The 12,358-nt window shown below is 40.5% G+C and overlaps 1 protein-coding gene across 5 annotated transcripts in view; it reads left to right on the forward strand.

Moving 5' to 3' along the window:
- The window catches only part of ctnnd2a (catenin (cadherin-associated protein), delta 2a), a 318,237-nt gene that overhangs the window by 42,782 nt on the left and 263,097 nt on the right, over positions 1-12,358 (forward strand). For all 5 annotated transcript variants that reach the window (XM_088071967.1, XM_088071968.1, XM_088071966.1 and 2 more), the window contains exon 2: positions 693-823. In XM_088071967.1, the coding sequence (XP_087928093.1) occupies positions 695-823 (129 nt within the window). In that variant the 5' untranslated portion in view covers positions 693-694. The remainder of the gene's footprint in view (positions 1-692; positions 824-12,358) is intronic.

A 12,358-nucleotide genomic window follows, 5' to 3' on the forward strand; every position in this document is an offset into this window, starting at 1 on the left:
CACTCTAAAAAGGAATAAACATTTTTCCAATTGTATTTATATAGGTGAGCAGTGCGCAACATGAAACCAAACAAATGACATGCATGACATAGCACATGAGAAGCAGGGGAACTAGACTAAATGTACTGTAAGAATATGCATTTTGACACAAATTGGCAATATGGAACTAAGGGATTTAGTCTCCTCACAGTCTGAATACCTCACAAGAATCAATACCAGGTCATTTCAGGAGTTTCAAAGGATGCTATTATTTGTATCTAAATTCATAGTTTCTTAATCTAAAATTCAGTTTCAGTTGGACAAGAACTTCACTGATTGGCGATAACTGTTCATCAGAGGTGAACATTTGAATTCTTCTGTTAGCTATCTGAGTACAAATGCAGAATGACTTTAGCTGTTGCTTCTGGCACATGATGATCTTCCAGCAGATGTGATTATCTGTGACTGTCAATATGTCAGAAATGCAAAAATTGAAGAACTCCTCCAATTTTGTCCAAATCAAAGTTGAATTGATTAGATAATCCTGCATAGATGCAAGGACTTAGCCGAGGTCTCCTCCCTCCAAACAAAGTAGATTTCTTGAGCTGACTGTAAACTGGATTGACATTAATGTGACCCATTTTTATTTCGCTCCCTTTATTGCTTTTACTTTCAAATCTGCAAGCGCCTTCATCATGTTTCTTCTTCATTAGCAATGCCGGTGCCAGAGCAGCCTGCGGAGCAGGAGAAGGGGGCCATGGTTGCCCCTGTGATGCCAGCCTCCAATGGAGACAGATCTGAGACGGAGACGACCTCCTCCATCCTCGCCTCTGTCAAAGAACAGGTAGGAACTCCCTAATAAACATGTGTGTTGTACATGTTCCAAACGTGTATTATTGGTTAGCTTTGATAAAAAAGGCACATTTTTTGCTTTCGGCTGCCTCTCTTCTTCTTTCCTCTTGTCTCACCTCACAGCCCTTGAACAGCTTGCGTTGAGGCAGGTCAGGAGGTTGTCACTGTTATTCAGGGAAAAAGGCGCTCCACTGCTTTAAAGGGTTTAAAAGAAACCAAAGATTGATTAGTGTCAGGGGAATACGAGAGTGTAATGGATGGAAATGATGGAGATTACGGGGCAAGAGCTGTAGCCAAGTAGGCATAATTGAAAAAGTCATTAAAATCAAGGCAATTACTCGACGGGGAGCATTGGAAGGTAGCTGCAGTGCTGCTAGAGGACAGGCTGGGCCGTGATCCTGCCTGGCTCCAGGTTAAGAGGAGGAGTGGGACAGAGAGAAGGAGAGGAGGACGGAGAGAGGCGAGAGAAGGAAGGGCAGATGGGATGTGAAAGTCACGGTGGGTGGGTTGGTTTGGTGTGAGAAGGAAGGAAGTTGGGTGCATGACAAGAATAAATTTTATGTTTTCCATTGGAAACTGCTGAGATGAAATGTTGGACTGAGAAGGAATGCAAAAAGGAAAAGACTGGAGAGAAAGAGGCTTTGTGTGTTGTGTGGGCTTGCACAATTAAATCACTGGGCTCCTCAGTGTTTATTTTCTATTTTATTGAAGTAGAAAAGAACCTCACGCAAACATGTGCATGACTCTTGTGCTTGCACGATAAAAAGACATCCTGAGTCCTGATTCCCTCTGGAAAAAAAAGCCTCAAGTTCTCACTAATTGCATTTGGTGATTTGTGTTTAGCCTTGGACTTATTCCTTTGTGTAATGGAATTCAGTTTCATTCGGATTTAACTCATCAGCAAGTGCAATACACCGTATATTTATCATTTTGCCTATCTACACTCTGACTTTCTACATAATTTAATACCGCAAAATATTCCATTTACCCTTAGTGAAGGACAAGTGCTGATGGCAATTTAAGCTTTTTTTCCCCCCTTGCAAATGGCATTCCACTGTGCCTGGTGTGGACATATATTTTGGTTTTTTTTCCTCTACCAGAGCACCTCTCAGTGCTCTCACATTACTGAATCACTGAAGCATGCAGGGTTTAGTCAGATCCATGCAATGGACCAGATTTGAACCCGCAGCTCCCCCCGCGCCCATTGGGAGAGCAAACGTACAGAAGTTCCCCAAAAGGGAATACATCACAGACATGTAGCTATTGTTGAAGCCTTATTTTCTTCTGCAGTGCGACAGCTCTGAAAACTCCTCCCCCGAGGAAAGGAAATGTTTTGAAAATTCAAAATTAGTTCCTTGTTCAGTCATCTGGCAAGGCAAGAAGAAGGCCTTTGCACCCAAGTTTTTGAGAAGCATGGGTTTTCTGTTATAAGAAGTTTAATCAGCTCTACTGTACATGGCAACACTTTGGGAAAATGCTGCAGTGACTGTTGGAGTGTGTTTTCTCCCCCATCAGAAAATGTGTCAGCGTTCTAACATTACCAAACCACTGAAGCATACTTGATTTAGTCGGATCCATGCAGCTTTACTGATCCATACCATGCTAATGCAACATTGATACACTTTTTCACCGTGGGGGATTTCCCTCCAGTCAAACACATCTGTTGCAACAGAGCTGCTCACCTTGATGTCTGACAGCGGGGAAATGAATAAGACATTCTTGCTGATGTACCTCTGAGCAATTTGACCTCCAGTTGCTCTGCTGGAGCTGATTAGTGGCAAACTGTAGAAGACAGGGGACACTAAATATCTATCAAATGTAAATGGGTTTACAGCAGTTGCATTAGTAGTGTTTGAGAAGCAATAATTTGAAATTCATGATCCAGTTAACAGATCTGAGGGGCAAGTAAACTGTTGTTTTTTTTTTCAGAAATAATATTTCCACTCACATTTGAGTCATGCCACATAACAATGAGAGCAATCAGTTCAAATCCATACAAGGTTGATAGTATAAAGCTGATATTTATGTATTATTTTTTATTTATTTCTTGTTCATTTTAGTGGCTACAACTAATTTTCATTGTAGATTAATCTGTCAAATTTTTCCTTGATTAATCAATTTGTTGTTTGATCTATAAAATATCAGAAAAATTGTGAAAAATGTCAACCAGTGTTTCCCAACTCCCAAGATGATGTCATCTAATTTTTATTGTATTGTCCACAACCTCAATATATTCAATTTATTAATGCAAAGGAGGTGCAAAGAAATCAGAAATGTTTACACCCAAGAAGCTGGAAGCAGATAATTTTGACTTTTGTTTTCTCAAAAAAAAAAAAAAAAAAAAAAGGCCCAAACTGGTTAATCAATTATTAACTAGGCAAATAATGTAATAGTTGACAACTTATCAATTAATAGATTTAACATTGCAAAAAGAAGACACAAGGTTTCTTGTACGGTCTCCCTCCACCTGCACTCCTTTATTGTTTCTGTTTGTGGTCCCAAAGAGCTGCTTAGTGATGAGCCAGGGTACCTGTATGTGATACTCTTGCTTTCAGCAGGTCTGTTTACACACCACCATGATATTTATGAATAATACATGTCCACACCAGGCACACACTAATGTCTGAACAACAATTGATTATATGGACAAGTTTTGATCCACCCTCCTGTCAGCATATCTTAAATATAGAACACATTTTTTTTATTGATTTCTGCCCAGCCCATGGTTCGTGGCTTTTTGTGTGCACTCCCTGTGCATGCATGCATTTGAAAGTGTGTAACAGATGCATGATTTAAATGTGTGATAAAAGGTTACTTCCAAATATAGCTCCCATGCTCTTTCTGCCTCACACTGTCATTGTATGTGTATGTGAGTATGTGTGTCCCTGCATATGAACATTACACCAGTAACCCAGCAAGCCCACTCCCATTGCGGCACATCATCATGCCTAACACACACCTCCCTCCACTATGGTGTCCCGTTGAGGATACACACACATGGCGTGGATTCCATTTTGTAGACGCCATCTGTCTGCTTGTGAGTGTTTGCGTGTGTGTGTGTGTGTGTGTTGCTGGTGGTTAAGTAAAATGTGACATGTGGTAGGTTCATGTTGGTGAATTGTTAGGTCTGGGGTCCATTAAATGATTTCAAGAATGAGACACAATTAAAATGAGGGAATAGTTTGACAAAGAATTCACGCAGTGTTCAGTTAGTGCACGGAGATGATGGGAGCATAGATTGTCTGTGACGCCACTCGTAGGTTTAAGAAGGGATGTTTTAAAGCTCTGAGTTGGGTTTACTTGCTGTTGTTTTTGGCAGTTAATGAGAAAAAAAATTCCACCTTTGTGAAACTGGATGGATAATTTCGGTGATAAAAGCATGATGCTAGTGCCATAATATCATGTTTTTTGCTATATATCTTACCCTTTCTTTTTTCTGAACTTGGCAGAAGCATCACAAGAGGAAATTAACTGAACAAGCATTTGACTTCCCATGATCATACTCACATAACAATATTTGCTGATATGACTTTTGGGCTACATATAATACCATACCTATCATACCATGCCCATAGTTTGGAAAAGCAGGCCAGTGTACTGATACAGAAGCTAAGCAATGTATTGCTGTGGAGGGATCAGCAATAAAGCATGTTTTAGTCACCTAAAAAAATCATTATTAAATTAAGTGGACACTCTATTTAGAGTATGTTTACAGCTTTACCTTGTCACTAGACATCGACTTCCAACAGGGCACTAAAGTGTTGTTGTGTGACTTTGGCTTTTAAAAGGGTTAGATTGGATTCACTAAAGTTACCCAATAACACAAACAAACTGATTGATCGAGGCAGCAGTGCACCAGCATCTCCTGTTTTTAACTAGCTTAAATGATGAATGTTTTTGTCAGTGGAGTCCGGTGGCTTTGACGAAAGCATTGATGAGTGAAAATGCAGCTAACTCAAAGTCTGGCAGCCTTATCTGAATTATCTTGGACCCGATTATTCTGCCATTAATTTACATGAGTTCTCTGAACCTGAATGTATGTATTACTTTAGGTGGGAGTTTTTTTGTTTGTTTGTTTTGTTTTGTTTTTGTTTAAGTGGCTAAAATGTGTTTTGCTGCTGCTCCCATCCATACTGATCCATATGGGCCATACTGACTGCCATCCACTGTGGGTAATACACTGACTGTGGATAAGTACCTTATACAAACCCACTTAAAAAAGACCCAAATGTAATGAACAAAAAATTGAAACAAACAAAACAAAACAAAAACACTTGCAGATATTTAACTGAAAAAAAGCTTGACTCAGTAAGCTGTTACCCTTACTGTAATGATTAAAGCAGCACTGACAGTAAAAAATAACCAATTCATCATTCTCAGGGAAACTGCAAATAGACCCAACAACATAAATACAAGTGACAGAGAATAAAACGCAATGCTGCATTTGACATCAAAAGGCACAACTACACTGTGACATGTGTAAAACCTAATTGTGACTGACAGCGCTTAGCACCTTACTGACAATCGCTATACAAGTCATACCTGACATTTATTAATCAAGTGATCAGAACTGTTCTGCAAATAAACCAGCCATTGAATTAATACACAGCATGTCTGGGCTGCAAGATTGTCTCCCCTTCCTCTGTTCAAAATCATACACTGCTTTATTTTTCAAAACCAAGGCTAATTCATTACATAAATGATATTGAAAAGCCTGCAGTCATCATGCTGTTGTTTTGGCAGGAACAGTACTCTGACTCGGTGGTTCTGGCCTCCTGGGCTCAACCTTAGTTTTGGGATCCTCGCCAGGAAGAAACATCCGTTCACAGTGTCCCCCCCCCTAGATTTGATGAGATGAAGTTATATTGTGTTTTATTATCAAACCAACTGCAAAAATGTGACTGAAGTTAATCAAACGTATCATCAGGAGTCAAATTAAAGTCAGAAAGTGCAACAGGAAATCTGCTTCATGCAAAATCTCCACATTCTCAGAAAAATGTCAACTGGCTATCTCCCTCGTTAGATTTTTCACATTTAACGGCTTGTGTGCTACTGTTGGAACCATTTGAGTTTCTCAAGATGCTTTGCACTATGTTGCATCACGTCTTGCCTCGGGAGAGCTCCACAGAGACCAATTTAACCAGTGCTGATTTGCTCTACAATCTATCAGTTTTCTGCATATTTTCATTTAGCTGGAGTTAATGTCCTGCTCTGTTTCTGGAAGAAGCCCTGGCAATTTAACCTTGTTTATTGGTAAATTATAATCTGCATGTTGTCCGTGTTTTGCTTCATCCCCGACTGATATTGAATGATTCCACCTATAACGGATTTAATGAAAGCTGTTATATTTGCTGTTCTGAACACCCAGCAGCCTGTTAATCTCTTCTGAGAAAAATACTCTGGCGTCAAGGAAGTGAAGCTTCGTATTCTTCATCTCCACATTTTAGCATCTGGCCAATTAATTGTTTTCAAATTACATTCTATTATTAACAGATTATGGTCATTTGGTGTAATAGGATGGTAAAAGAGTATGCTGTCTTATAGCCAGAAAAGGGGAGCTGGATAGGAAGGATAAGTTATTGAGCAGACACAGAAAAAAAGCTTTTGGAAAAAAGAATATTTTTAGGGTGATTAAAAAAAGTGTTATGTTCCCTTAGATCCTGCTGGCTGCTTGACTTAAGATATGACTAGAGCTTTTTTATGCCTGGATGCTGCTTTTTGAATGAAGTGAAGTGAAATCTGTCTCTCACATTGGTTAAGTCATTATTTTCTGCTTTTATTAGCTTTTAGTTATTATCACTGAATGGGGCCCTGACTGTGCTTATTACTTGCCTACACAATGCATTTTTCTTCTTTTTCTAACCAAAAATTATAGACTCCCACCTGTGATGATGCATGCAGGCATGATTTAAATGTGTTTGATATTATTGTTTTACATATTCAATAGTTCAGTGATGTTTCTATTATTTCTCATGGGCACATAGCGTTAGGTTGGGACATTAGAGATGTATAGCAATGATATAATAGTTGTGAAATAATGTAATAATTTAGCTCCTAAAAACTGCTATGATTATTGCCGGTGTGAGGTCATGATAAGATAAGGACTTTATCGTAATTATCAGGACTTTTCAGCTTGGACTGAGAAATTGGTGCTTTTAGATATTTGTTTTTCCCTGAAAAGGAATTAAATATATATTTACATGAATGAGGACAAGTATATTTAAGGCTCAGTGTGCAGATTTAAGGCTATATATTGCATAAATCAGATATAATTAAGCGTGCTTTCTTTAGTGTTAATTACATGGAAATGAAAATTGTCATGTTTTTGGTATGTTAGATTTATATCTACATGGTGAGTGGGTCCTCATCAGCAGAGTCTCCCATAACTAGCAGCGTGGGAAAACCAATGTTAATGTGCAACTGCCGCATTCAGTGTTTTAACCAGTTAAAGTCACCCTGTCCATTTGTCTCTAAAAAGAAAGAAGTTTAAGCTGTTTGCAATCTGATATCCCTACCACTAGATGCCACTAAAGCCCCCAAAATCCAACACACTGTTCCTTTAAGCAGTTTAATAATTCGCTCATGTATATCTAAGCATGATATCATAATCTCCGTTCTGTAATTCGTTTTTACTTAGTAGGTGACAGAAAGGTGAGTAATTGTAACAGGTGGTGAAATCATTATTTGGTTATGGGGACACGTTCAGCTTGTACAGTATACACACAGCATCACACTTTGCATTTAAAACTACAGAGAGCCTTATACAGGCAAATAACAGCATGGTTCAGCATCCCAGACAAACACACTCACTTCATAATACTCTAGCATGTGTGTGCATGTTTGTTTTCACTCTGCATGCATAGGGGTTAAGTGGAGCTAATATGATGTATAAACCCCTCTCCAGGGATGACTCATGCTAGAAAATGTGTGTGTGCACTTTGTGTGGTTTGTTCTCACAGCGGACCCCAGTCTGGCGGTATGATTTAGAAATATTTGTTGTTTTCAAGTTTGTTGGCATTTTAATTGTCATAACATGTAAAAAACAGTCTTTTTTAACATACAGCTGACACTGACTTGGTACTTCTTAAATCTTAAAGTGTTTCATAACTTATGTCATTATCGGTAATATTTTCAATGCCATTTCAGGATTCATATTTGAGGCCATCGCTGTCTTAACCATTTTCATCTTTGTCCTTACAGTTCCTCTTTCACATTTCCAAAAACCCTTGCTCTTTCCAAATGTTGTGGAACCGCGCTGTGTTCATCCCTCTTCCAGTTTGTTGCATGCGAGCCGAAAGCATCAACAAACCACTCGAGTTATCAAGGATTTCACAACTGATGGAGGGTTTCCGTTTGCAGATTTGAAAGGAGCAAGGGCTTTTTTCAGAGCCAAGGGGGTAATGTATTCTGTCCTCTAGACTGCCGGTTATTCTCCAGACTCCTTTTCTTTGCTGGAGTTTGAGTGCACTTCATTGGCCTTTTCAGTGAGCTGAAAACTTTACTTCCGCTAATATGCTCTCACTAAGCTTGACTACCATTGTGTTTATTGACTGCACATATTCTCAACACTTTCACTCCCTCTGACACTTAGAGAAGTTGCTTTTAAAGTAATTTTGTGTAGGTGTTCAGCACGTCCTAATAGACTTCTCTGCCTCGTCGTCCATCTCTGCCACTCCTGTTCTCTCCCCTTTATTGACACCTTGTCTATTGCTGTGGTTGACAGCTGTGTTTTGCAGCTGGGATAAATTAACTCCGTCTCAGGGTCAGAATGATGGGGATGAAATGAATCCTCCCACACGCCCACAACTATCAAAAACAGCCGCCGATGTTTCTCCTGTAATTCTAGCATGACACAAACGAGGAAAAACAAATACATTCCAGCTGACAAAAATTGGGAAATGATCAATAATAGTTGGAAAAGGTTTCATAGGATTGTGGCGCCTGAAATCTATGACACAGTAGACCATGTAAACCTTCAATGTGCGTAAAAGAAATTGGAAATTGTGAGGTTTCTCGCTGCTGTAACGACATAATGCGTTCTCTTTCTGCTGTGGCGACGGCTGACGCTGAAATGACACTGTCATACCACCTTACAGTTAGAACTTTGACAGCGCATTCAGAGTGTGGATGTGCTGGTTCAAAGCTTTTTGTGCTTTTGAACCTATCTGCCGGCCCCTCTGCCAGCGGTTTTCAGGCTGAAAATTGGGTTCGGTGGCTCTTTTGCTCTGTGTGTGTCCTCAGTGTCCTTCAACATTTGTCTCTTTCACTGTGCCAGTGTGGAAACAGATCATTTAGCCAGCGGGCATACATTCTGGACTCTGTGTGTAAACTGTGTGTGTGTCCGGGCTTATTGCACATGTGTATTGTACTGTACTACTGGCTGTGTATGGGCCTGTGTCTGCCTTCTTCTTTGTGTGTGTTAAAGTGTGTGGATAAGTACACTGTAATCTAAGCAATGGTTGTCTGTTAGGTAGGCAGGAAATCGCCCAGCTCTGCCAGTAAACACACTCAGCAGGAAAGAAGGGGAGACATGGATGCTTTTTACACACACATGCACACACATAGACACAGATATTGGATTACACTGTGAAGCCAAACCTGCCTTACTGCAGTGAAGCAGATTTCCAGCAGTCGTTCATTCAGCAGAGAGCACTGCTGTGTATATCCCAGTCTTGCAGTGTGTTTCTGTAGCCTTCAGAATAACCCGATTCATTCCCAAATGCCAGGTGCAGCTTTAATGTAAGAGTCACATTCCTGATGACAACTTGTGGCTTTTAGATGAAGCTAAAAGCTGCCAAGGTGACTAGTAACGATTTTTATGCTAGCTTGAGTGGGAGGTGTGTCACGGTAGTAGTATCCCTTTGCCGTTTACTCACTGACAGCATCTGTGGGAGACTCGGGTAGAAAAGGGTGGTGTTGAGCTGCCTCACCCTGGCTGTGGCTGGGGAAGAATTATTAGTTGGCCCGAAGGCTGTTGTGCTCCTTGGCTGTGTAGTGTGTGTGTGTGTGTGTGTGTGTGTGTGTGTGCGTGTGTGCACAAGCTTGAGTTTGTGTCTGCCAGTGGTGCTGCAATGTTCCATTTAGTCAACATCACCCAGCCAGCACCCCCACTGTACTGTCACCATCATCATAACTGGCAGCTGGCAGGCTACATGCTACTGCAGCTGCCATGCTTTGGGCCAAAGAGAGAGGGAGCAGGAAGAGAGAGAATGAGCATAAGCGATGAGATGAAACATGAAAATCGTGCAAAAATACGTGTGTGTATGAGAGAGGGTGGGGTGAGAGGAGGTAAGAAGATGTGGGGTGAGAGAGAGAACGAAGGGCACACAGAAGTGGCAACAATTTGGAGAATTTGTTGGTAGATAAATTAAATGAGAAAGAGAAAGAAAAAAGTGGAAGAGAGGGCATGAGAGAGAGAGAGAAAAAGAGTGAGAGCTGAGTTTCAGTGGCAGCCATCCAACACCCAGCTCTCTGAGACAACTACCAAACCAGACTTGCCAATTACCGTTTGAAGGTCAATCAGTGAAAGTGGAATCACAGTACAATGCTGTTTGTACACTCTCTGTGCAGGGGATAAATGATCCAATACAAACACTCTAAGACTTCTGGGAAGCTCACCAAAAAAAAAAAAAAAACACACAAAAACTTTCTCAGGGAAAAACAGCCACGGAGTGAAAACTTTTCAATCAGAGCTGATAAAGGATAAGTGTGTGAACACACAGCTTTTCAGAAATAATTCCTCTTCCATTGCTGTGTGTTCTGATAATTAGGGTTATTAATTGGTCGGTTCATTACGATACGATTTTATGTCGATTCTTTGCACCGCAATACAGCATTTGCCAATATCACAACATCTGCCATGATACAATTTCGATTTGATCAATTCAGGGCCTTGTGAACTATATTTAAGCAATATCCCTGTGATATTGATTTGAACTGTTGCCTAGCAAGACATAAACATAATCCTGTACACTGGCTTGCTACTTTGTGTTAACTAGGTCTACATGTTATGTGCAGACTGGCTTCTTAGTATCATGTTCCATGATGAGTACCACATGGGGTATGCTAAGGCAGCTAAGCTAAAAACAGCGCTGTAACAGCTCAACTTGTGCACAGAGAAGCACTCACTGCGGCTTATTGAAGAATGCCGCTGCAACCAATGTAACCAAGCGTCCTGGATAACTCACTAAACAATAAATGGGACAAAAGGTAGTGTAGCAGCTTCAACAGCAACTGCTGTCCTTTTCATTTTCCTTGACCAAAACTCCCATTCTGTGACTGTGACACAGAATCTCAAAATAAATAAAGGTAATGATATGGCTAGATGTTTTAACTTTGTATCATTGATATTGAATCATATATTGATAAAGATCGAGGGATCGTTAAACCCCTACTGATAATTAAAGCTATATGTCCTGGACATGCACTTTGCCTCTGCAGTGGAGAGCTGCAGGTGCCACCTTCCCAGCAGCCAGGACTTTGGGGATATCCCATCAGGTGTGCAGGAGCTTTGCCTAAGTCAATGAATGTGCTCAGTATTGATTCCTCACTCTATGACCAGAGTAACAACTATAGCCAATCTTTCTAACACAGCACCGGCATTTTCATTTTTTGGTTGTTGTATTGGCAACGCACTCTGAAACCTGACTTTTTATTTGAATTTATCAAGCAATATACCTCATCAAATGTCAACATTTGAAAGTGCTTTGCTTTGCATGAGTGCACTGTATGCCAACCACTGTGACACTTCCTCCTTGCAGCCGCACAACAATGATTTTCTTTTTCTCTGAAATGAGGTGTAAGGAGCTAGATAAATCAAGAAGAGTGTGAAAACAATGAGATGGAAAGAAATCATTTCTGTGTTACTCTGATACACCTAGCCCTCTCAGCTGTTATCGATGTTGTTCTGGGGTATGATCACTTCAGTCATAAACTGAAGGCAAATAAAGTAAATGCACTCTCTTAGTAGTGACGGTTTGTTTTGAGAGATTATGCTCTACCTGTTCCGTGATGGGAGTTTGGCAAGAGCAACTACAAATATGTGAAAACTGGGTCAAAAGTCTGCAGCCTGCCAAGGTTTCCCTGATGATGCTCCAACAGGCCTAGACTCAATATTAATGTGTTCATTTGTTATGTGTCCGCCGTCCCCTCCCAGAGTTATACCTGGTCATTTCTGAATGATACAGAATCCTGTAGAACCAGGAAGAACAATGACATTGTTAGACAAGACATCTAATGAGCCGTGAAATCAATATGTACAATCCTGCCTCACCCGGGGCATGCTGGGTAATGGAGTGTCAGGAGCGCTTTGGAGCTGTTTTAATCACAGAGACCTTGGATTATCCACTCGTAAACAGGCTGGTAACTGCCAAAATACCGCAACCCCCTGAGATGTGTGTGTGTGTGCTTGTGTATGTGCATCTGTGATTACTTTTTACATAATTGAAGTAAACTGTGCGTCCATATGCCCGTGCCGGCACGAAACAAAAAGTGCATTTGTGCACCTCTGCATGAATTTAGTGTGAGA

Source organism: Plectropomus leopardus, chromosome 21 (assembly GCF_026936395.1).
Source record: "Plectropomus leopardus strain MGB_pleo_1.0 chromosome 21, ASM2693639v1, whole genome shotgun sequence".
Lineage (NCBI taxonomy): Eukaryota > Metazoa > Chordata > Actinopteri > Perciformes > Serranidae > Plectropomus > Plectropomus leopardus.